This window comes from Mobula birostris, chromosome 4 (genome assembly GCF_030028105.1).
Source record: "Mobula birostris isolate sMobBir1 chromosome 4, sMobBir1.hap1, whole genome shotgun sequence".
NCBI classification, from domain to species: Eukaryota; Metazoa; Chordata; class Chondrichthyes; order Myliobatiformes; family Myliobatidae; genus Mobula; species Mobula birostris.
In genome coordinates, this window is record NC_092373.1 from 75,514,128 (window position 1) to 75,540,281 (window position 26,154).

Sequence of the window (26,154 nt, forward strand, 5' to 3'; positions counted from 1 at the left end):
TATTTTCTTCAACAGCTGTAGAATCTATTAGAATCCCATGATATTTGGCATTCATTTCTTGGGAAGAAAACTTGCAAAGAAATGTTGTTTTTGTACATTGCCTATAGAAACTGATGTGGCCAGTGTTTCTGCCTCATTTCCAGATCCCTCTTAGAAATTTGTAACTACAGATATTTTGATTTATTGATTTTCATAATTTATGAAGGAGTGTAACATAGTGAACACTTAATTTTGTGTGCATTTAAAACTTGTGCAGTTTGATGGGCCTTTATCCTATGTTACTACCTGGTTTTTAAAAAGCTCTCTATGTAGTAGCGAAACTTAAGAACTCCTGTTTCCTACTTAGCCTCTTTCCCACAAGCTATGACCTATCAGGATTGGATACTACTTTCAAAAGCATGCTGAAAAGCCTGTGGGGCAATTCCATTCTTAAGTTGTGGTGCCATGAGGAGGATGGAGCAGGTATTGTTTGAGGTGTGCATCTTCAGCTAGGGCGACAGCTCAGAATACAAGATTTTACCATGGAGGTTGCTTCATTGTAACCATATGACAAGTGATTGTCTGCTTGAGGATACTAAATGTGGCAACAGTGAATCCTTCTCCACACATTCAATCCCCTTGTCCTTGTTCTTGATGTCATTACTTTGCTTAGAAGGAACATCAAAGGGAGAAAAGCTTGGATATTGAGGATATCCATGGCACCTGAGCAGGTATGAGAACCATTAAAGCCAAACTTGGGGCAGACAAGGATGCCAATGATTGATCTAGCATTGTGGCCAAAGTGAGGTAATGTTACCAGCTGATTTACCAGGATGAGCCATCATGACCCGTGCTTAAGCTGTAGTGAGTCAGGGCAGAACAGGCCTCTTTGAATCTAGAAGTAAGAGTGTGAATGAACACTGGGCAACCCAGCTCTGGTAATCCAGGATGTATAATAAAGAGTGTGCTATCCCAGCTCTGAGAATCTCAGGCAGCACTGTGACAAGCTGGTTATCCCACACCTTGGAGTCCAAGACAGCAACATGAAGAGTTGTATATTCCAGTTATAGGAAACTGGGACAGTAAAGTCAAGATTGAAGCCCTCCAGTTCTGAGAATCCAGGGCAGCAATATGAAAATAGGGTATTTCAGTTGTGGAAATCCAGGATATACCATAAAAAGTGAGGTGTTTCAGCTCTGGGGATCCATGATGATATTGAAAAGCTGGTTATCCTATTTCTGAGAATCTGGGACTGCACTGTGAAGAGTATTCCAGCTCTAGGAATCTGGGAATAGCATGATGAACAGTGTGGTACCCCAGTGGTGAAGCTGCGAGCAACACTTGTCTAGAGAAAGATTAGCCAGCTTTAGAAATCTGGGCACTGCAGCATGAAATGCAGCATATCCCAGCTCTGGAAAATGAGTTCAGCATCATAAATAGTGAGCTATATTTAAGTAGCTCAAGAATAAAAGTCAGTGATGTACTTATACTTTGAGTTGAAATTTGTTGAAGGGCCACAGTTTAGAGCCCTCCTGCCTGTGCATGCAAGTTCACTAAAATCTGTAATGAAACTTCATGAGTTATTGGTTTGAGCTTTGTAAATGAATAACAACTGACAACATACTCATGTTAAATAAGATGAATAATATGGCATTATATTTTTTGAATTCAATCTGTTCTTTAATCCAGTAGTTTAATCCAATTAATTGCTTTTGTTTTCCAATTTACATTTCAGTTGCATGAACATGCAGCTTATCTTGTGGATAGTCTGTGGGAGAGCTCCCAAGAACTTCTGAAAGATTGGGAATGCATGGTAGAACTGCTTCTGGAAGAACCTATACAAGGAGAGGAAGGTAATTTCAGTAACCTTATCTTAATGTACAAGTCCATGTGGAATGCATAAAATATATGTAAAATATCATGCTTTATATAGGTGGTTTTCTGAATATTACAGTAGCATAACAATTCCAAGCTCTGTTTATCTGACACCTTAAAAGAACTTCTGAGATATATACATGGGAAAGTTGTGCAGTCCAAATAATAACTTATTTGCCATGATTGACTTAACAATTTTTGATCTCTGTTGACATGCTTACCTTCAAATTTCAGTCCATCCATGTTAGTACAAACACCACTGTAAAGAGTACACAATAGGCTAATCAGCTGGGAAACAGCCAGCAAATGTTATTCAATATATTGAAAGGATAATATTTTTATAAAACAAAAGTTTTATTTGTTTTTACATTTTTACCAGGTGTCTATATCATTAATGTTGAAATTGCTTAATCTTTGCTAGGTATGACTGACAGGCAGGAAACTGCACTTATAGAGCTAATGGTCTGTACAATTCGTCAAGCTGCAGAGGCACATCCTCCAGTTGGAAGAGGAACAGGCAAAAGGGTAATCATTTACTGCTGAAGAGAAACTTGTTGTATTGCCAGATTTGTGTTTTCTGTTTAATCAAAGCAAAATATTTCTATTGAATAAGGAAGGTATATTTTAGTTGTAATCAGGACCTGTGGATATAAATATTGGTTAGGTTATGTTATTTGCATAATCACAATTGAGAGGAAGAAGTTATGCTTGTAAAAACAATGTTGGCCAATTCCTCATCTCTGATCCTTCATGCACCATGACTTGATATGCCCTGGATAAACTGAACTTACACTTAAATCACCTTGCACAATGACAATAGTGCACATCTCCATCCATTCCCAGAGGCTCTGCAATAGTATTTGTGGTTTCTTTCTAAATTTCAATTTCCATATTATTCAGTTACCAAAGTTTAGCATGAATTTCATCATTTTTGATTAGATAAACTCTTGCTGAAAGATGAAATTTGAAATGTTGTAATACAATCTCTCTGCAGGTGTTGACTGCAAAGGAGAGAAAAACACAAATAGATGACCGGACTAAATTGACAGAGCAGTTCATTGTAGCACTTCCTATGCTGCTGGGAAAGGTAACATTTTTTTTTAGTTTTGAATTCTCAGATGATAATTCAAATGCTGCAGGATACTAAGTCTAACATTGGAATGTCTATTACTGACTTTGGATTCTTCCTTCTTCTAGTATTCAGCCGATTCTGAGAAAGTGGCAAATTTACTACAAATTCCTCAATACTTTGATTTGGAGCTTTATAGTACTGGAAGGTTGGAGAAGGTAAGGGATAGCAGGAGTTTTTCTATAATGCATTGTGCTTCTATATTATCTCAAAATTGCACATTAAATAATACCTACTTGTAAGTGACTTACAAAGCAGAAATTCCGTCTCTAGATTCAGGTTAAGTGTAAACTGGAATATTTCATTTGTTTTCAGGATCTCAATGCCTTCAACTATATTCTGTCTGATACTTCCATTCACAACAGCATGGAAATATTTATCACAATTAACCAACTACTCCATATGGAAAGGCACACAAGCTTGATTCTGGTGTATTTTAAAATATATTCTTACACTAGATTTTTATTTACCTTACTAAAACAAAAATTATGGGTAGTTTAAAGATATTTTGCTATTTGCTTTATGTGATGTCAACACACTAAGTTGATTTCAAAGTGAATTTAATGTGCCAAACTTCAATTAAAGTAAATAGAGGATTATGTGTTTTAAAACTGTATATTAGGATGAATATCTAGGTGAAAAGCAAGTTCCCTGAACTACATGATCGCTGGATCTGAAAGCATATCTTATGAGGATAAGTTGGGCGATCTAGGGTTTTTCTCTTTGGAGAGAAGGAAGATGAGAGATGACTTGATAGATGTGTACAAGGTAATAAAGGGCAGAGATTGAATGGACAGCCAGAGATATTTTCCCAGATGGAAATGGCTATTACAAGGGGGCATCACTTCAATGTGTTGGGAGGAAAGTGTAGAAAAGATGTCAGAGGTAGGTATTTTACACATTGAGTGTTAGTTGTGTGGAACATGTTGCCAGGGATGGAGGTAGAGACCAATACACTAGGGACATTTAAGGGACTCTTTAATAAGCATGTAGGTGGAAAAAAAATCAAGGGCTATGTAGGAGGGAAGGGTTAGATTGATCTTGGAGTAGGTTAAAAGGTCAGCACAATGTCATGGATTGAAGCATTTGTATGGGCTGTACTGTTCTATGTACAAATGAGACTACGAGCTACATCAGTGAATGATGTTAAGAATAGTTGAAGTCTTTTCTGGCCCAAAGTATCCTGTTTATCCCGCTGACAGAGGATGTTTTGGATTACGTTTTTAAAATTATTTTAACAGTGTTCCACGTTGGATCCTGAGCTGTGACAGAATGTGATTTCACTTTTGAATCACATGAGGAGACCAGACATTTAGTTTCAAAGAGAGGGAGTCACATAGGGTAATAATGCATGTTAACATACCCCAAAAAGAGTGAGAAGTCCCTGTCGAGAATTTAATAACTGAGACTAGAGGTTGATTCTGGCCGTTCTCCTGGTAACTGTGTGGGTTTCTGTCGGGATACCATCTCCATCCCAAACAAAAAGCTGCTGGGTTCATACAGTGCCTAGAAAAAGTATTCAGAACCCCAACAAGTTTTGCTGTTTTATTGTTTTACACATTGAATCGCTGTGGATTTAATTTGGCTTTTTTTGACACGATCAACAGAAAAAGACTGTTTTGTGTCAAAGTGAAAACAGATCTCTACAAAGCGATCTAAATTAATTACAGATATAAAACACAAAATAATTGATTGCATAAGTATTCACCCCCTTCAAATCAGTATTTAGTTGATGCACCTTTAACAGCAATTAAAACCTTGAGTCTGTGTGGATAGGTCGCTATCAGCTTTGCACATCTGGACACTGCAATTTTTCCCCATTCTTCTTTACAAAACAGCTCAAGCTCTATCAGATTGCATGGGGATTGTGAAGAAACAGTCCTTTTCATATCCAGCCACAAATTCTCAAATGGATTGAGGTCTGGCCTCTGACTTGGCCACTCCAGGACATTAACTTTGTTGTTTTTAAGCTGTTCCTGTGTAGCTTTGGCTTTATGCTTGAGGTCATTGCCTTGCTGGAAAACAGATCTTCTCCCAAGTCACAGTACTCCTGCAGACTGCATCAGGTTTTTCTCCAGGATTTCCCTGTATTTTGTTGCATTCATTTTACCCTCTACCTTCATAAGTCTTCCAGAGCCTGCTGCAGTGAAACATCCTCACAGCATTTTGCAGCCACCACCATGCTTCAGAATGGTGTATTTTTGATTATGTACAGTGTTTGGTTTATGCTAAACATAGTGTTTGATCCACTGGCTAAAAAGCTCAATTTTGGTTTCATCAGATCATAGAAACTTCTTCCAGTTGACTTCAGAATCTCCCACATGCCTTTTGGCAAACTCTAGCCAAGGTTTCCTGTGATTTTTTTTTCAACGGTGGCCTTCTCTTTGCCACTCTCCCATAAAGCTGTGACTGGTGAAGCACTCTCTCTCATCTCAGCCACAGAAGCTTGTATCTCCTCCAGAGTTGTCATAAGTCTTTTGGTGGCCTCCCTCACTAGTCCACTCAGTTTTTGAGGACAGTCAGCTCTTGGGCAGATCTACAGCTGTACCATATTCCCATTTCTTGATAATTAACTTAACTGTACTCCAAGGGATATTCAGTGATTTGGAATTTTTATGTATCCATATCCTGACCTATGCTTTTCAATAACCTACCTGCGGAGTTGCTTGAAATGTTCTTTTGGTGTAGTTTTTGTCGGGAAACTGACTCACCAGCAGTTGGACCTTCCAGATACAGGTGTATTTTTACTACAGTCAGCTGAAACAACTTGACTACACACAGGTTTCCAAAACCAGATCTCCATTTAACTAATTATATGGCTTCTAAAATCAATTGGCTGCACCAGTGATGATGTGGTGTGTCTTATTAATGCGGGTGAATACTTACACAATTAATTACTTTGTGCTTTTTATTTGTAATTAATTTAGATCACCTTGTAGAGATCTGTTTTCACTTCGAAACGAAACAGATTTTCTGTTGATCAGTGTCAAAAAAGCCAAATTAAATCACTGTTAATCAGTGTTGTAAAACAATAAAACATGAAAACTTCTGGGGGTGGGGGCGGGTTGGGGTGAGTACTTTTTATTGGCATTGTAGGCTACCATAAATGGCAATTGACGAAATATACAGTATTAATGAGTGAAATGGTTGATGGGCATATTAGAGAATCAAGTATCAGACTAAAATGAGGTCATGATGCATCAGGCATTGATATTATTCATATAAATAAGGAACATGTACTTATTTCACAATTCTCTCCCAGCATCTAGATGCATTATTAAAACAAACCAAGTTTGTTGTTGAAAAACACATCGAGTCAGATGTATTGGAATCTTGCAGCAAGACATATAATATTCTGTGTAGCGAAGAATACACGATCCAGAACCGTGTTAACATTGCACGGAGTCAGATGATTGATGAGCTGGTAGAGCGATTCAGCCAGTCAGTTGAAGACTTGTTACAGGAGGTGAGTGCAAATTCTATTAATAAATAAATCTGTTCAAGAGTGGTAGAAATCTAAGGTCTGATTGCTGTTTAAAGTTCAAAGTCAAGATTTACTTTTATATACCTAAGTTTTTTTCAATACCTTCTGCTCTTTTATGATGAGGCATGATGCAGTGAGAAGTATATTATCAATATGTTGATTATAACACAATGGAAGACAGCTAATGAAGATGATGTAGAGCAACATTTGACAAGGTTCTTCATGTAGACAAGTACATTAAGTTGTATTGAATCCACATTGAGTTGATAAGTTGAATCCAAAGTTGGCTTAGTCATAGAATTGAAGAGTAATGTGAAGTTGACACAAGATTGGATGCCGGAAATAATTACAGAGTTAACACATGAAATGTGGGAGGATAGTGAATGTTTCAGGTTGAGACCATTCTTCAGGACTGGAAAGAAGGAGGGAGATGACTGGTGTAAAAAGCTTGGAGTGGGTGCGAGGAGTGGAACAAAAGAAGGTGGATGAAGGGACTTGGAGAGTGGGATTAGGAGAGGTCAGTGGACTAGAGAATAAAAGGAAGGAGGTAAGGTAGGTAACTAGAGGGAGGAATATGTGGGTCAGGGACAGATATTCTCTTTCCTCTCCTCCATCCTCACTCTTGATCCTCCCAGGACAAATAGATTCCTCCCTTTGGTTCCTCTTTATTCCATGGTCCACTATCCAATCAGATTTCACATTCTTCAGTCCTCTGTTAGTTTCACTTTTACATCCCTACACTTGCATCATACCCAATTTCCACCTCTCTTACCTAACATCCCTCTCTCACTTAGATTCAACTGTAATTTGCCTGGTCTTGCTCCACCCCTCCATAGAAACCATAGAAAAACTACAGCACAGAAACAGGCCTTTTGGCCCTTCTTGGCTGTGCCGAACCATTTTCTGCCTAGTCCCACTGACCTGCACATGGACCATATCCCTCCATAAACCTCCCATCCATGTATCCGTCCAATTTATACTTAAATGTTAAAAAAGAACCGGCATTTACCACCTCGTCTGGCAGCTCATTCCACACTCCCACCACTCTCTGTGTGAAGAAGCCCCCCCAATGTTCCCTTTAAACCTTTCCCCCTTCACCTTTAACCCATGTCCTCTGTTTTTTTTTCTTTCCTTGCCTCAGTGGAAAAAGCCTGCTTGCATTTACTCTATCTATACCCATCATAATTTTATATATCTCTATCAAATCTCCCCTCATTCTTCTACACTCCAGGGAATAAAGTCCTAACCTATTCAACCTTTCTCTGTAACTGAGGTTTTCAAGTCCTAGCAACATCCTTGTAAACCTTCTCTGCACTCTCTCAACCTTTTGAATATCCTTCCTGTAATTTGGTGACCAGAACTGAACACAATACTCCAGATTCGGCCTCACCAATGCCTTATACAACCTCATCATAACATTCCAGTTCTTGTACTCAATACTTTGATTAATAAAGGCCAATGTACCAGAAGCTCTCTTTATGACCCTATCTACCTGTGACACCACTTTTGGGGAATTTTGTATCTGTATTCCCAGATCCCTCTGTTCTACTGCACTCCTCAGTGCCTTACCACTTACCCTTAATGTTCTACCTTGGTTTGTCCATCCAAAGTGCAATACCTCACACTTGTCCGTATTAAACTCCATCTGCCATTTTTCAGCCTATTTTTCCAGGGCCAAATCCCTCTGCAAGCTTTGAAAACCTTCCTTACTGTCCACTACACCTCCAATCTATGCATCATCAGCAAATTTGCTGATCCAATTGCTGACCCTCTCCCCACCTTTTATATGATTACCTCCCTCTTTCTTTTTGGTCCTTATTAAGGGCCCCGGCCCGAAACATTTCCTCATGTCTGACCTGCTAAGTTCCTCCAGCATTTTGTGCAATAATGAAGAGTTTTTTTTTTCTAATTTGAGGGTTAATGCAGAGACCTGTTGTTTGTTTTTTATATATATATATATTTTTTTTTACATGAAAATATAGATGGTCTGCTCAGTAAGTTTGCAGATGACATAAAAATTGGTGGATTTATGGGTAGTGAAGAAGGTTGCCAAATGATACAGCGAGATATAGATCAGTTGGAAATTTGAGCAGAGAAAAGGCAAATGATATTTAATCTGGGCAAATGTGGGGTGACACAGTTTAGAAAGTCAACTGCTAGAAAAAGCTACAGTAGATTCCAGTTATTTGGGCCATCGGTTAATCGGGGCAGCTACTTATATGAGACAACTCTTTAAGAACAAAACTATTAGCCAGGATTCCCTTAGTTCATTTGGGACACTATGCTGCTTGATTGGGACAGGAGAATGTTGCTGAACAATTTCTAACTAGCAATCAGTCATGTGAATGTGTGTGGCGGTTAGACAGGACACCGTGTTTAGAACAAACAGTTTTTAAACAGAGTCAGTTGTGTGTGCTTGTGTTCAAAAAGCAGTGATTTTTGTCATGATAGTTGGCAATAATTAAGCAGTAAGACAGTTCAGAGTGGTTTCAAGCATTCAGTCTTGAAGATGCCAGATACGGACAGAAGTGAAAATAAAACAATTTCACTACTTCGACAAGTTAGGACCTATGAAGAACTTGAAGGTATTCACAATCAGCTTGCGTATTACAATGCAATAATCGAAAATTGTATGAAGGCAATCCATTATCTGCACCAGGTGAATGCACTGATTTTGTTCATTTATAGTCAATCAAAAGGACACTGCATCATATACTTGATCCATCAATAACTATTAAGAACTAATATACAGTTTTATAATACTGCAGTACTATTGATAGTGTTCTAATTTATTCAATATTTCATTTAAAGATATAATTTGTTACTCAGTTAAATGGTAGCTTGCCTTTTTTTAAATACCTTTTTAACTATTTCCATGAAACTTTGGCTAATTGGGGCCCAGTTAACTGGAATTCACTGTATATGGTAGGACCCTTAGGGGCAATAATGTACAGTTGGCTCCTGGGTGCAAGCCCATAGCTTCCTTAAAGTACCAACATAAGTTGATAGGGTGCTAAAGAAGGTGCCTTCACTGGTCATTTGTGTATAAAAATTGGTTGTTTTTGCCGCTGTATGAAAACTTTGGTTTCAGTTACTACACTGCAGAAATGATGTGGAGGTTTTAGAAAGGGTTCATAATAGGTTCTCCAGGATTTATTTTTGTTTAGGCATACCGCGCAGAATAGGCCCTTCCAGCCCAACGAGCCATGCTGCTCAGTAACCCACCTATTTAACCCTAGCCTAATGACAGGACAATTTACAATGACCAATTAGCCTACTAACCGGTAGGTCTTTGGACTGTGGGAGGAAACTGGAACTCCGCGTGGTCATGGAGAGAGCAAGTGCCTTATAGGCAGCACAGAAATTGAACTGTATTGAAGGGTATAGGTTTAGGGTGAATGGGTAAAGGTTCAAAGGAAATTTGCAAGGCATTTAACACACAGAGTATTAGGCACCTGGAACAAGTTGCTAGGGGAGCTGATAGAAGCAGATATAATAGTAATGTTCAAAGGCATTTAGATGGATGCATTACCAGGCAGTAAATAAAGGACACAAACCATGTGAAGGTAGATGGGATTAGTTGGCATCATGGTCATTGAAAACATAGGATGAATAGCCTGTTCCTGTGCTGTAGCATCCTGCATTCTTAGTTCTATAGAGGGCTATAAAGTAGAATTTGCTTTTATTTGGCTGCTTATTTAAGGTATTTTTAATGTATAAACAATTTTATTTATCTTTATAGGGTGAAGAAGCAGATGACGATGACATTTATAATGTTCTCTCCACTTTGAAGAGGTTAACTGCCTTCCACAAGTACGTAGGAGTCAGTTTCTACTGCATATGAAGAATGTTGTCTTTAGGAGGTGACACGCAGAGCTTTGGATCAAGTTTTATGGAGTGATGGAATGTGGCTTTGGTTCTGTGTTACCCTAAATGGCAAGGTCTGCACCATCTCATGAGGGACAGGTGCCATGGGCTAGTTTAAAGCTACCCAGAATCCGCCATGGGTAGCTTGCGTAGATCTCTGAAAGAAAGGCTTTTATCCAGAATTTCAATAGTGGAGGATGAACATTGATGTAAGTCTGTGGTTTTGTTTGGAGTTTTCAACATTAACACGAAGTATACAGGCACAAAACTTGCTGAAAGTGCCTCACTGCTGATGAGATTGCACACCTACCTGATTTATGTCAGGAACCTTTCCATATATTTAAAGAAAAAGTCACTTAAAACATGCAAACAATTAAAAACATTAATCAAACATTTTCTCCATTGAAGTTAATGGTAATGAATCCTGCAGCAAGTCTATTATTATGCAGGTTGTATTTATAATATATTTACTCTGTGCTGGGGAATCCAGTGTGCGGAGTCTTACTGGTAGAGTGCATCTGGGAAGTTGCAAGTGGCTGCAAATTTGAGATTTACACATTTCAAATTTCCTGCAACTTGTAGGAGGTAACCAGTTTGCCACAGAACAATAAGCATTTCCCTGAAAGATCTAGCCCATGGTGTTCTGACAAATAGTCTACAATGAACTAATAATTAGAAATTATATTGAAAGGATGTTCAGGAAATAGGATGATAGTATGTTGAATGTATGCTATTTGAATATTAAAATTTGTGATAAAGTTGTGTAAATTTTGCATTCCACCCAATCTTTGTGCCACTTAATGAATGTTTGGTAGTATGATGGTCAAATGTTTACCAAAAAGGCTATTTTGAAGTTGGTAGCCTCCAACCTGATGGCATGAATATCGATTTCTCCTTACACTAAAAGAAAATTCTCTCACCCTTCCCTCCTCTTCTGTTGCCCACTCTGGCCTTTTACCTCTTCTCACCTGCCTATCACCTTCCCCGGGTCCCCTCCTCCTACCCATTGTTCTATAGTCTACTCTCCTCTCCAATCAGATTCCTTCCTCTCCAGCCCTTTATCTTCCCTACCCACCTGGTTTCACTGATCACCTTCTAGCTATCCTCCTTCCCCTACTCCACCTATTATTCTAGCATTTTTCCCCTTCCTTTCCCATCCTCAACAAGGGTCTTGGCTCAAAGCGTTTATCTGTTTCTTCAATTCCATTGATGCTGCCTGACCTGCTGAGTTCCTCCAGCATTTTGTGTGTATTGCTTTGAATTTCCAACATCTGCAGAATTTCTTGTGATTTTGAAGAATTGCTATTTGATAGGACTAGGCATAATTAAGGTCACAATTTTTTCTCCTTTCAAGTTGTTTCTGCAATGGATATAATTGGTAGATTATGAGAAGTGAGATTCCGGTATTTCTAGTCAGATTGCAGTGCGCTCAAATACAGCAGTCTCACCAGCTCTGATCAAAGGTGTAGATGTTTGTCTTGTACATCTTTTTTACAATCCCAAGTCACAGTTGGAGACTAAAAACATTAAGCACTGCAGGAATATAACATCAGTGGGATAGTGATGGAGCTCAACTTGTTCCATACCATTGTTGTACTGTTGCCTGGATTTCTCCTGAAACATTGGACATTGCATGCTGCAAGTGATTGTCTTGGACATTTTTATTGAGATCACAAGACCCTGCTGGACATTGATAATGTAAAATACTGCAAGCCCAGTTCACTGGTTCATTGGTGAGAGCAATGGCAGGAGAGCTGTGTTGCCTCAGTTGTGGCGAGGATGAGGCCTAAGCCGTGGGCTTGCCTGTTGCAGCTGCCCAGGGGGAGAGACGCCATGGTAGTGTGGGAGAGCCACTGTGGGGCACATTGCAATCTGTACTGGGTTGGGACCTAGCCCATCCTGTTGCTGTTGCCCTTCAGTGTTCGCTCAGTGGAAGAACAGAATGGACCAAGGCTACAGTCATGCCACTCAGGGACTTGGGCTATATTAACTTTTTTCTTAGCGTCTATATTTTTCTGAAATTGGTGCTTTTTCTGCTTTGTGCTGTTGGTAGTGTGTGTTGCACCTTGGCCCCAGAGGAACACTGTTTCTTTTAGCTATATTCATGTATAGTTGGATGATAATTAAACTTGAACTTGAAGTGGTTAATGTGTTTCAGACTTTATGGTGATTTTATCATGTTTAACTGTCCCATATGGAAATACAATAATAAATAAAAAAAATTGTTTTCCTGCTATAAAAACAACTTGACCTTTTCACTATAACGTAGAACATATGGAGAGCTACTGAACATGATCTTGAGTTCTTCTCTGTTTTAACTTAGATATGTTTTTTTTCCATCAGTGCTCATGATCTCACAAAATGGGAACTGTTTGGAAACTGCTACAGACTTTTGAAGAGTGGAATTGAACTAGGTTCTATGCCAGAACAGGTAAGAATTTCCAAAGATACTTACATACAAGAGTATTTTAAAATCTATTTTTGCATATATTTGCTTTGAAACATTTGGAATAGTTATTTATCTGCTGATTGAATGCTTATCATATGCATAAAAGTTGCTTAAATTTAAGTGAGATGCACAATGCCAAATTTCATTTTGACTAATTAATAAAAAGTAACAATATTAGTGTGTTTTTGTTCATATCTTCATTTCATGGAGCCTGTTCAGTTTTCTACTGTGAACATTACTGACAATTTCTTGAAATTATTTTGCTCCTTTTCCATAGAATATTTTGTTTGTTTTATTACTTTAGATAGTTGTCCAGGCACTCCAGTGCTGTCACTACTCAATTTTGTGGCAACTTGTCAAGATAGCGGAAAGTTCCCCAACTAAGGTGAGGAACCAATCAAGAATATTGATGCTATTGTTTTTTTTAAACAAAACTACTTTTAAAATGGAATTGAGCCTGAAATAGTGGTTATCAATTTTTTTCCATTTGGGTTGCTGTCTTTAAAAAAATGTGTATTATGATTTTTTTTCCTAGAGTCTCTGAGACTCTGCACACCTCTTTCTGTTCTGCAGATTAATACTGCTATATGACTAATACAATTATATTACACTGTTAGGGTGCTGATAATTTTAGGATTCCTAAATAAATTGGTGTAATTTCTAGAAAGAAATATGTGAGATTACAAACATTTTTGGAAGTAATTATTTACTTTTGACGTTATTGATAATTAATGATATTTATTACTTTTTTTCCCTCGAGTTGTTTTTACCTTGTACAAAATCTCCAGCATTTAATCCAGTTTTCATGTTTAAGGAGTTTAAACCTCTCTTAGAAAACAGCTATTCTGTTGATGTAATACATGAGCTAAAGCATGACGTCAAAGTTCAAACTAAATTTATTATCAAAAACATGTATATCACCATATACAAACCTATGATTCATTTTCTTGTGGGCATACTCAATAACTCCATAATAAATTAACAGCAACCATAAAAGAATCAGTGAAAGACCACACCAACTTGGGCATTCAACCAGTTTACATAAACCAACAAAGTGTGCAAATACGAATAGAAATAAATAGTAATAATAAATAAATAAGCAATAAATATCAAGAACATGAGATGAAGAGTCCTTGAAAGTGGATCCCGAGTTTGTGGGAACATTCAATGATGGGGCAAGTGAATTTGAATGACATTATACCCTTTGGTTCAAGAACCTGATGGTAGGGGGGTAATAACTGTTTCTGAACCTGGTGTGGTGAGTCCTGAGACTCCTGTATTTTTTTCCTGATGGCAGCGGCAAGAACAGAGCATGACCTGGGTGCTGGGGATCCCTGATGATATATGCCTCTTTCCTCAGTGTAAATTTACTCAGTAGTGAGGAGGGCTTTACTCTAATAAACTGGGCCATGTCTACCACTTTTTGTAGGATTTTCCATTCAAGGGCTTTGCTGCTTCTATGTTAGGCCATGATACAGCCTGTCTTCACTACTCATCTATAGAAGTTTGTTGAAGTTTTAGAATCATGCCTAATCTACGCAAACTCCTAAGGAAGTAGAGGTGCTGCAGTACTTTCTTCGTAATTGCACTAATGTGCTGGGCCCAGGACAGGTTCCCCGAAATAATAACACTGAGGAATTTAAAACTGTTTACTCTTTTCACCTCTGATCCTCCAATGAGGACTGGCTTGTGGAGTTCTGTTTTCCTCCTCCTGGGTCAATAATCGGCTCTTTGGTCTTGCTGCCATTGAGTAAGAGGTTGTTATGACACCACTCAGCCAGATTTTCATTCTCCCTCTTCTCTACTGATTCATCACCACCTTTGATTCGGTCTATGATAGTGCTGTCTTTAGCAAACTTGAATATAGCACTTTACCAAAAGAACAGTTTTCTAATTTACAGTGCTAGTTAAAATAATGCAGGATCTTAACCACATGACTTTTTACAATATCACTTGAATTTAGTTAAACCTATGTTAGAGTGAGTGGTTTGCAATGATGAAAATCAGATGGTGAATGTTGGTTATTTGTTCTATTGCAGTATTACTGAGCTGGAGGCTAACAAGTGTTGCAATCCTCTGCAAATTTACTCACTAGGGAATATCTGAAGTCCTTTAGTCATAGATACCGCCTGGCCTGCTGAGTGGAGTGTTTTCCGTTTTTTTTTCCCAGGTTCCCAGCATCTGCAGCTTTATTATTTTCATTTCCTAAACGGCTAAGGATTAGATCCACACCCAATATAGCCCACCATTGTGGTTGAAAATGCTTTTTATTTGGAAGAAGTGTAGTTAGTGTATAATTTTAAAAAACATTCAGTGAGAGTTTGGAAAGAAAAGAAATGGGCCAGGTAAGTTCTGAGGTGCTGGGGAAAGAATAAGCTGTTCCAGTATCATATGTGTTTTTGTTGTTATTTTCTGCTTGCATGTGCAATGGTTATCGTAGACCCGTTTTCACTGGAGTTCAGTCGTATGCATGGTCAGTGGATACAAGGCTGCTCCATATCCATGTCACAGCTGAAATTTTCATTTACAATGGGTAGATCTTGATGGCATGAGTAATGCACAATACAAGTAAAAGAATAGTTGAGAGTTACTTTTGTCATCGTTTGGCTACAGCTGTCATTACAGTGGGATATCACTATATAAATTAAGGTTGTTCAATACTCTTTCAGGATGAACTACTTGGTTTGAGAAAAACAGTGAAAGCGTTTTGTATTGTCTGTCAGCACTGTTTGACAAATGTCAACCCTTCTGTCAAAGAACAGGTAAATATATCTAATAGTGGTAAGATATTTTGATCGTGGGTGATCACACTATTTAAAATCTCATTTCCCTTGAATTTCTTGATCAAAAAGTAAAATATAGGCTTATAAAGAATGAGTTATATAGATTTTATATGCACTTAGCAGAAATTATTTTCAAAGAATGAATGTTTGTGTTAAATCTAGCTAAAAGGTTGATAATAATTTGTCACTTAACATGAAATGTAATTCTTCCATGATCAAGATTTCATTTTGTTTTTAGGCATTCATGTTGCTTTGTGATCTCCTGATGATATTCAGTCACCAGCTAACAACTGGTGGCAGGGATGGACTCAAACCCCTTGTTTACAACCCAGACACTGGGCTGCAGTCAGAGTTGCTCAGCTTTGTTATGGATCATGTATTTATTGATCAAGATGAGGAGAATCAGAGCATGGGTGAGAATGTCTTTGTAAAATTGAAGTTCTTCATTCAGATAAAATAAGCAAGTTGATTAGGGATGTCAGCTGCTTCATATACCCATATCAACATCATTCATGAGGACCTTCATTCACTCTAAATTACTTGTGGATAGAATATTTTTAAATTTCTGAATGGTTACTACCATCAATTTAAAAATTTAACATTTTAAGTGTTCAATAATAACCCACATTAATAACACTAATGATAGATAATTTACAACCGATTTAAAGTGAGTTAAAGCTTTGATTTGGAAATTGTTTTGTAGTGCTGCACTGCTAACTGTTTAGCTCCACTCTGCCATCCTCCCACCCAACCATGTATGAGCAGCAGCAGTTATAGTGGCTGTTTTTGATATGGTACAATTGAAATGTAAATTTGAAACTTACATTACTCTTTTGTGTTCAGAAGGAGATGAGGAAGATGAAGCCAATAAGATTGAAGCTCTCCACAAAAGGAGAAACCTCCTGGCAGGATTTTGCAAGCTTATAATTTATGATGTTGTGGATATGAATGCTGCTGCAGACATTTTTAAGCACTATATGAAGGTAATTTTTAGGAATCATTTTTCTTCAAAATAGAATCACATACCATGACATTTGAGTTAATTTAACTTCTATTATTGCATGTATTTGAATATACTTGAATAGGAACCTGATATCGTACCTTGTCTGAAAATATTGATGTTAATGACGTTTGAGCTCAACTATTTCAGCACAGACAGAGAATAGCACCTGTGACCATTAGTTTACAACATTTAGTTGTGCCTTTACCCAATAGATTTAAGTGGGGTACTTCAATTTTATTTTGACAGGCATTATCAGCTATGTATGCTATAATATGTGATTTAGTTGTGTGTTTAGTGTGTGTTTTATTGAAAGTTGTTTCCTTAAGAAATATTAGTGAAAATGAAAGAAGTATGCCAAAGAAAACAATTCTCATGTCTATATATCTTTTCAAAACAGTATTACAATGACTATGGAGATATCATAAAGGAGACATTGAGTAAAACCAGACAAATTGACAAAATTCAGTGTGCCAAGACACTTATTCTCAGCTTACAGCAGGTGAGAAATTTATTATGGTTAATGAATTTTTTTGAAATAATTTCAATGAAATGCTAACTTCCACTGATTTTGCTTTAGCTCTTCAATGAGCTTGTTCAGGAACAAGGCCCTAACTTGGACAGATCATCAGCTCACGTCAGTGGTATTAAAGAGCTTGCTCGACGGTTTGCTCTTACATTCGGTCTGGATCAAATCAAAACCAGGGAGGCTGTTGCCACTTTACACAAGTGAGTAGTAGCAGAGCTTACGAGTCCTATCACATTGCACTTCACTGAAACTCTGTCAGAGTTACCATTTTGATGCTATTTGAGGCAGCTTTAGGTGCCCTTCATTCTGTTTTTAGCTGCCCTTCATTCTGATTGGTGAGTTGAAAAAGTGGTCTTAAAATATTGCTAATATAAAGGAAAAAATTTAATGAATTTCCAGTTGGTGATTAGTGAGTCTTTTCTCAAAGCCACCACTGTTGCTGTTGAATTTTTTTTCTTGTTTGTCATTGCAATACCTTATACAATATATGTATGCCAAATACATTTGTGTAAATGATTTCTCTGTATTGATCTCTACTGCTTTCAAAACCCAGAATTCATTTTTTTTTCCAGAGATTTTTTTTATGCACACTCTTTCTATACAATATCTGTTTGGCTGCACCATTAAAACTTTAACTTATTTTGAATATAACTGTGTAAGTCATATCACTTTTTAAGGTCCCCGCCCCCCAAATACAGTGTGGATGTTTTGGAATGTGGGCATTGGTTGATAAGTAGAAATGTTCCTTAGAGTTTATCATAAAGAGTTGTTTTTGGTTAATTTCTTGGATTTGTCTTGATTATTGCAAAACTGACCTTGTACAGTGTCTCCAAAAGCCATTTATTTGTTTTCACAACAGAGATGGTATAGAGTTTGCTTTTAAATATCCAAACCAAAATGGACCTGACTATCCTCCTTCAAACCTTGCTTTCCTTGAAATTCTGAGCGAATTCTCATCTAAGCTTCTGCGACAGGACAAAAAAACTGTGTAAGTAGAACATTATTAAATAACTTTCTATAGTATCTAACATACTTGTTACAGTAGTTTTGTTTTTATTGCAATAGAAAGGCACAGATGCATTGCTATGAATATTTTTTCCCCCAGTTTGTTTAATGCCTGGGCTATATGTTCAAATGTTGCCTTGTGTTTCTGTGGAAAATGTATATGAAATAATAAGAAAATCAATTTTTTTCACATGTTATTTAGTTATTCAGTTATTACAGTTATACACTTGGTTTCTTCAGGCATGCATACCTGGAGAAATTCATGTCTGAGCAAATGATGGAGCGAAGAGAGGATATCTGGCTGCCCCTGATTTCCTATCGCAATTCATTGCTTACTGGTGGTGAAGATGACAGAATGTCAGTGATCAGTGGAGGTAGCAGCAGTAAAGCCTCTACTATACGTAGTAAGAAAGGACGTCCACCTCACAGCAAGAGGCGAACTGAAGGTAAGAAAGAAAGTCATTCAATAATTAATTAATGAGGAATTTTATGCAGGATGGATAATGGAATGTAAAATTACAAAAGATGGACAGCAAAGAGATGTAGATAGCATTATCATGAAGTGCCTATAAAAAAATATTCACCCCCCTCCCAGAAGTTTTCATGTCTTATTGTTTTACAATATGGAATCACAGTGGAGTTAATTTGGCTTTGACACTGACAACAGAAGAACTCTTTTGTGTCAAAGTGAAAACACATCTCTACAAGGTGATCTAAATACAAATATAAAACACAAAATAATTGATTGCATAAGTATTCACCCCCATTAATATGACATACCAAATCATCACTGGTGCAGTCAATTAGTTTTAGAAATCACATAATTAGTTAAGGTGTCCTCGCTGTATATAAACCTGTGTGCAGTCAAGGTGTCTCAAATGATGTAAGAATACACCTGTATCTGGAAGGTCCAACTGCTGGTGAGTCAGTATCCTAGCAAAAACTACACCATGAAGACAAAAGAACACTCCAAGCATCTCTGCAAAAAGGTTATTGAAAAGCATAAGTCAGGGGATGAATACAAGAAAAATTCCAAGTTACTGAATATCCCTTCAGTTAATCCTCAAGAAATGGAAAAAATCTGGCATAGCTGTAAATCTGCCTAGAGCAGGCCATCCTCAAAAATTTGGTGACTGTGTAAGAAGGGGGACTAGTGAGGGAGGCAACCAAGAGATCTATGACAACTCTGGAGGAGGTACAAGCTTCAGTGGCTGAAATGAGAGAGACTGCACTTACAACAACTATTGCCCGGATGCTTCACCAGTCACACCTTTTTGGGAGAGTGGCAAGGTAAAAAATCTCACATGAAACCTCAGCTAGAGTTTGTCAGAAGGCATGTGGGAGACTCTGATGTCAGCTGGAAGAAGGTTCTATGGTCTGATGAAACCAAAGAACCGCTTTTTGACCATCAGACCAAACACTATGTTTGACGTAAGTCAAACACTGCACATCATCAACACAGCAACCCTACAGTGAAGCATGGTGGTAGCTGCATCATGCTGTGGGGATACTTCACTGCAGAGGCCCTGGAAGGCTTTTGAAGGTAGAGGATAAAATGAATGCAGCAAAATACAGTAAATCCTGGAGAAAAACCTGATGCAATCTGCAAGAGATCTGCGACTTGGGAGAAGATTCGTTCTACAGCAAGACCCAAGCATAAAGCCAAAGCTATGCAGGAATAGCTTAAAAACAACAAAGTTAATGTCCTGGAGTAGCTAGACCCTAGTTCAACTGAGAATTTGTGACTGCACTTGAAAAGGACTGTTCACTCACAATCTCCATGCAATCTGACAGTTTGAGTAGTTTTGTAAAGAAGAATGGGAAAAAATTGCAGTGTCTAGATGTGCAAAGCTGATAGGGACCTATCCACACAGACTCAAGGCTGTAATTGCTGCTAAAGATACATCTACTAAATACTGACTTGAAGGAGTGAATACTTATGCGATCAATTATTTTGTTTTATATTTGTAGTTAATTTAGATCACTTTGTTAGAAATCTATTTCACTTTGACACCCTGTCAAAAAAAAAGCCAAATTACATCCATTGTGATTCAATGTTTTAAAACAATACAGCAAGAAACTTCCAAGGGAGTTTGAATACATTTTATAGGCCCTGTGTAACATGCCCCAATGAATATATGACAGAATGCTGTAAATACTCATTGAATGAGACAGCATCTACGGAGAGAGAAACTGAGCTAATGAGCAGGGTCACTTTTCACGGTTGCTCATGTGTAGACTTTGTGGTTACAATAACTTTTTAAGCTACCGCCTGGCTTCAAAGGCCCTTTTGACATCACTGCCACATTTGTGTCATCAGAAGGCCTTTTCTCTGTTTCCAAATTTTAAAAGTTAAGATATAAAATTTATTTAAAACTTAAGTGAACTTTTGTTATCGAAATAAAAATAAGTGAAATAATCAAAAAAAAATTTTTAAGTTTCCTAAATTTTTAAATGAACATCTGTGCCTTCATATGAATGCAAGAAACGCTGGTGAGTGTATAACTGAGTGGCTAGATACAAAGTCCATTTGTTTCATCTGTTCAACAATGTTCGGCATTTCAACAAACATTTTAAGCTCAATGACCTGTTTATGGTTCCAATAAACTTCATTTGGGCGGGGGGGGGGTAGAATACAATATTCTCATCCTGTTGAAAATCTGTTACACTTTTAATGTCACTTACTCAAATACCTTGCACTTAAAAAAAATTATTGGTAAGCAACTTCAGAATTCAATATTGAATGTCGTTTATTGAGCAATGAAATGGCTTGTGCAACATCAGCTTCCTTGTATATCATTGGGTAGAAGGAGCTTGTAAAACAGTCTTGTTGGTCAAAAAGATTTCAGTTTGTTTTGCAGATTACATTACATAGTGTTAGCTTCTTTAAGCGGAAAAAATAGATGTTGGAAGCTCACTGCCCAAAAACAGACCAAAGGCAGCCTAAGGTGGTGTGCTTGATTCTTTTCAAAAATAAAAAGTTGGTGATTTTATAGTGAGAACCAAATCAAATTCTGTTTTAGTTTCACTGTACCCATGTCTCCAGCCACATATCCAATGTTACATAGCCTACTAACGGCTTGTTAGCACCTAAATGAAAAACCAGATTGAAGAGTCATTTTAGTACTGGAAAAAAAGTATTTGAGGGTATCTGCAAAACTTTGGATCAGCTTTAGATGAATGGGTAACAAAGTAAACAAAAGGAAATCTCGAAGAATGTTGTATCTTTTTAACTACGTCTCTTCAGTAAAGACCTATTGAATTATTTCATAAATTGCTTCTCAGTGTTGTTTCAGAATAGGATGAGTCAGAAACAGAACGCAGCAATGATAAATTTATTCCTTTACAGCATGATGTATTTTTGCTTGTTCTTTTCTGTAGAAGAGACTGTGGATAATACGTGGATGAACAGGAATGATACCATTCAGACTCCAGCAGTTCTGCATGCTCCACAGTTAACTTCTACTGTCATGCGCGAAAACCCTCGGCAAGCAGCAGAACATAATATGGAAGATCAGGAATCTGAACGTGGATCAGAGTCAGATTTTGTGCAGAAGTGAGTGATTTTTTTTGGTAGAAATTCATTAATAACATTAAGTGCTAAATAAATAAATCCAATACCTTGTGGGCCAGTTCATATTTTTAACCTTTTGGTATCTTTGTTTTTAGTCACCAGTAGATTTTATGTGAATAGAATCATAAAGATGTAAGACAGAATGTTTGGTTATTTGTTGAAAAACCCGTCCTATTTAGCCCTCAGATGCAAATAACCTGGTTGGGCCAGCACAAGTTGGAGGATGCACACCGAAAAGACAGAGTGGCCATGAACTACATGAAAGCAAGAGGTGGTGTAAGGCAACCAATGTAAGTTCTTGAAGTGCTTTTTAAGAGTTTAGTTGTTCAGATAAGTTTATGTTGATTGGAAATTAATTGTGATGCTATGTTGCCATATCTATTGAACACTTGCGTTGAGCTGTTAAATTAAGACTTCATTGAAATTCTGGTTATATGTGGAAAAAGTTATTTTAGATTGCGGGTTGGCAGCAGCAACTGTGTATTTAACATGATCCGTATTGATTTTCTGAAGAAATGACATCTTAAGGCTATACTAATCATTGCTAAAAAAGTGCTGGCTGATTTTTTCTTGATAAGAAGTCAATGTGTGTAATCCTATAAGACAAGTGGCTGACAAACAGATTGTGGCCAAGTATAACTAGCTTGAGTACATGTCAATTGAAGATGCTTGGCTCTGAATGTCATCTATTCTAAAAAATACATGATAAAAATACCATGTGCTGCTGATGCTTCCAACCAAGCATGAAGAAAATAGAGTGAATTTTGTGACTTAATGAGCCTACCAGTCATTATAGTATTTAAGGTAATTTTAGATATCTACAAGGTATTTATTTTTGGTTGTAGAAGCTGCACCAAGAGCACTATTGAAGAGAAATATAACCGATGTGTAAGGACCGTATGTAGAGCAGTGGCTATTGTGTCATCTGTCAATCGGTTGTGTCGGCAGGCAAATTGTAGGGGGTCCAAGTGTGGGTGGTAGCATGCAGCAGGTGTCGTCCTTGACCAGCCTCTCAAAGCATTTGCTTATTATTGAGGGGAGTGCAACAGGACTCTGGTGGTTCAGAAATGTTACTTTGGTCTTTTTAGGTATAGGGACAATGGTGTATGTTTTGAAGCAGGAGGGCACTCTACACTGGGAGAGGGAGAGATTAAAAATGTCTGTAACCACACCTGCCAGTTGTGCTGCACACATCCTGAGTACCTGTCCTGGGATGCTGTCTGGTCCTGCAGCCTTGCGACTGTCCACTCATTGGAAACTTCTGTGTACTTCAGCCTTAGAGATAACCGAGGTGCAGGTTGCTTCAGCAGCTCTCCTGGGGGGCTCAGTGTCAGCAATATTGAACCGTGTAAGAAAGATTTGGCTCATCTGGGAGAGAGGCAGCAATGTTGGCAGCACCTCTGTGCTTTGCTTTGAAGTCTGTGATGGTGTGCAGACCTTGCCTTAAGCTGCGTGTGTTGCTGGTGGAGAGTTGGGTCTGGATCTTGTCCCTGCATTGTCATTTCGCTGCCTTGATGACTTGCACAGATTGTAGCTGCATTTCTTGAGCTGCTGCTGATTACCGGCAATGTAAGTTCTGTGTTGCACATAAGTGCTGCTGGCACAGAGCTGTTGATCCAGGGTTTCTGGTTTGGATAGACCCTGACCAATTTCAGGGGGACAACATCCTCGATGCACTTCCAGATAAAGCTCGTGACCCCATCTGTGCACTCGGACACATCCTCATTACAAAAGATATTCCAGTTGATGTCATCAAAGCACTCCTGTAGCATGGAGACTGATTAGTCGGACCAACAACGGATGGTTTTAACTACAGCTGCCTCTTGTTTTAGCTTCTGCCTGTACATTGGCAGAAGCAAGATGGAGAAGTCATCCAACTTTCCAAATGGCAGGCGGAGGAGCGCTTTGTAAGCACTGTGGAAGGGAGTGTAGTAGTGGTTGAGTTTGCTATCTCCCCATGTGCTCACTTGGATGCGTTGACTAAACTTTGGAGAGACTTGAGACAGCAACGCTCTGTTAAAGTCACCAGCGACGATGAAAGCAGCCTCTGGCTGTGCGGAGTTGAGATATTTGATTTAATTCAGTAGACAGGTTTATCTTTCACTATGTTTTACATTTGCCACTATTACAGGAACTAAACTTGTCTCAAGGCAAGTATTGAGAAGGTGTGTAGTATGAAATACAGCGGTTCAAAGTCAAAGGGTATCTCTTTGGAATTTTAAGAATAGTGTTTTTTTGACAGCAAACATTTACGGACTACTAATAAATAGAATCTAAAATGGAATGGTTCTACCTTGAATATTTAATTTTGTCTCTTTGTACAGCCGCAGCCACAGTTTAATGGAAGATGATGCAGAACCAATTTTTGAAGATGTAATGATGTCATCGAGGGGTCAGTTGGAGGATATGAATGAAGAATTTGAAGACACTATGGTTATTGACTTGGTCAGTGGTCATTTATTCATCTATCTAAAAGTGATTTCTATTTAATAATAATGCATTGATAAAAGTTCTTTTGATGATTTAGTTGTGTGTAAACTAAATTTTAATGCAGATTGAGATGTTTCTAATTTGCTTTTGACATGAGAAGTTTTAAGACAGTGATGTTTGATTAATTTTCAGCGTATGATAAGTATATATAAATCTTATTTGTTTTGCCAGATAACTGATTCATTACCTAATGGAGGTTCTACCGTTTAGCTTGTTATATGAAGTATAAACATAGAATAATGAATATACTTACCAGGTCTGGCAACATCTATGGGGAGCAGAACAATTAACATATCTTGTCCATGACTGAAAGAATAACTTTATTTGTCTCACTGCATATGCTGCCTGAGCTCCACAATAATTTATTTTTATTTCATGTTTCCCCCATCTGTTATTTATCTTTTGCCTTTTGACCACCTGGTCAAGTTTAGCTTCTAAATTTATTAGAATTAGACAATTTGAGAGGTTTGCAGTTTCAACTTTTCTCGCCTACACTGTCACACATTAGGAACAAAGGAAACATTTGAAACTGAATGGATGATGAGATAGATTTCAAGACATTCTCATTGCTACAATGTTAGGATTATTGCACTAATATGTTCTGTGTTCTGGAAAAAGGAATTATATTTTTAGCTGTAGTAAAATCTATTTTTTCCTAGTTGCACAGTTTCACCTGTTTCTTAGCCAGTGTTGGCTGTAAAGCATTGGGATTACACAAATTTTACTTTAAATTAATTAAGAAATAGCATCACTTGACTAAGCAGGTAAATAGAATTATTGGAACAGCTATAGTGCCAGGATAAGTTAAGTTTTTTGTCTGCTAGTGAACATTGATGACATCAGGCTTACTAATCCATTGCTTGTGATAATGACAGAACAGACACGACATACACATTTAATTTTGTACTCTAATGTAATTACAGGATCTTGAAAATCAAATGTTAATTGAAATTGATCTTCAGTGTTTAAGGGCCTGTAAATTGGACCAATAACATGCAATTAATTTTTCAAATGAGCTCAATATATATAACTTATTACAACTCACCAGCTAATACATTTTTGATCTCAGGTCCTCAACTATAGTTGGACTTGAATATCAAAGTTATTCAGTAGTAATAGCAATAACTGAACTGTTTACAGCCCCCATCACGGAACAGACGTGAACGAGCTGAACTCAGACCGGATTTCTTTGACTCCACTGCCATGATGGAAGATGATTCGGTACGTATCAAAGAAAAGTTCAATCTATGATACCTCCTAAAGCTCATGATGAATTGTTTTAAGTAATTATGCCAGAGTTCTATCTAACAGCTGCATTAAAACATGATTGTGAATCAGGAAGAAATCGGAAATCATTTGTGATTCAAACCACTACTCAAAACTTCTAATTTGCTGGTAAAATGCAGTTGCAGTCTTCAAAGAATAATAGTTATCTTGACAGAGATTTGTTTTATTTTCTTGTCACATTTATTTTAACACATTGTATCACTGTATCCAATGAACTGTTCCATTGACACCAATGAAAATTTATTGTGATGATCTGAAGAGGCAAATCCAAAAGAGTTTTGATTTGTGGTTCTTCCCTTGAGTAAATGGCAAGAACTATTTTACTACAATTAAATGTTGTTTTTAACACTTTATATTTAAATATGGCTTAAATCAGAATTATTTTCATCACTATCTATTCAGATTTAAATTAAGTAGTTTATGATTTAAGTGGGCCTAAATGGATAGCAAGAAAGATTCATGACTTTTAGTGACTTTTAAAGTTGGAATTATAAATGATATTTTCTTTTGCTCTGTTTTTATTTGGTTTCAGAAATGCATTTAAGTATGTATTTTTGTAAGATTTTAACATCTTTCCGATGTTTTGTCACACACCTTCGGCAGTCCATCGATTTTCGATGTTAACTGAGGCCTGGGCAAGGTTGTATGGAAGGCTGGCAGTTGCCCATGCTGCAAGTCTCCCCTCTTCACACACCGATGTTGT

The 26,154-nt window shown here is 37.6% G+C and overlaps 1 protein-coding gene across 2 annotated transcripts in view; it reads left to right on the forward strand.

Moving 5' to 3' along the window:
* Positions 1–26,154, forward strand: part of LOC140196424 (cohesin subunit SA-1) — a 286,358-nt gene that overhangs the window by 256,152 nt on the left and 4,052 nt on the right. For both annotated transcript variants that reach the window (XM_072255627.1, XM_072255628.1), the window contains exons 15-33: positions 1,715–1,832; positions 2,276–2,379; positions 2,849–2,941; positions 3,052–3,141; positions 6,246–6,449; positions 10,210–10,280; positions 12,678–12,765; positions 13,088–13,168; positions 15,453–15,545; positions 15,805–15,979; positions 16,410–16,549; positions 16,967–17,068; positions 17,147–17,295; positions 17,955–18,083; positions 18,341–18,546; positions 21,482–21,656; positions 21,854–21,964; positions 23,999–24,119; positions 25,305–25,385. In XM_072255627.1, coding sequence (XP_072111728.1) covers positions 1,715–1,832; positions 2,276–2,379; positions 2,849–2,941; positions 3,052–3,141; positions 6,246–6,449; positions 10,210–10,280; positions 12,678–12,765; positions 13,088–13,168; positions 15,453–15,545; positions 15,805–15,979; positions 16,410–16,549; positions 16,967–17,068; positions 17,147–17,295; positions 17,955–18,083; positions 18,341–18,546; positions 21,482–21,656; positions 21,854–21,964; positions 23,999–24,119; positions 25,305–25,385 — 2,331 coding nt within the window. The remainder of the gene's footprint in view (positions 1–1,714; positions 1,833–2,275; positions 2,380–2,848; positions 2,942–3,051; positions 3,142–6,245; positions 6,450–10,209; positions 10,281–12,677; positions 12,766–13,087; positions 13,169–15,452; positions 15,546–15,804; positions 15,980–16,409; positions 16,550–16,966; positions 17,069–17,146; positions 17,296–17,954; positions 18,084–18,340; positions 18,547–21,481; positions 21,657–21,853; positions 21,965–23,998; positions 24,120–25,304; positions 25,386–26,154) is intronic.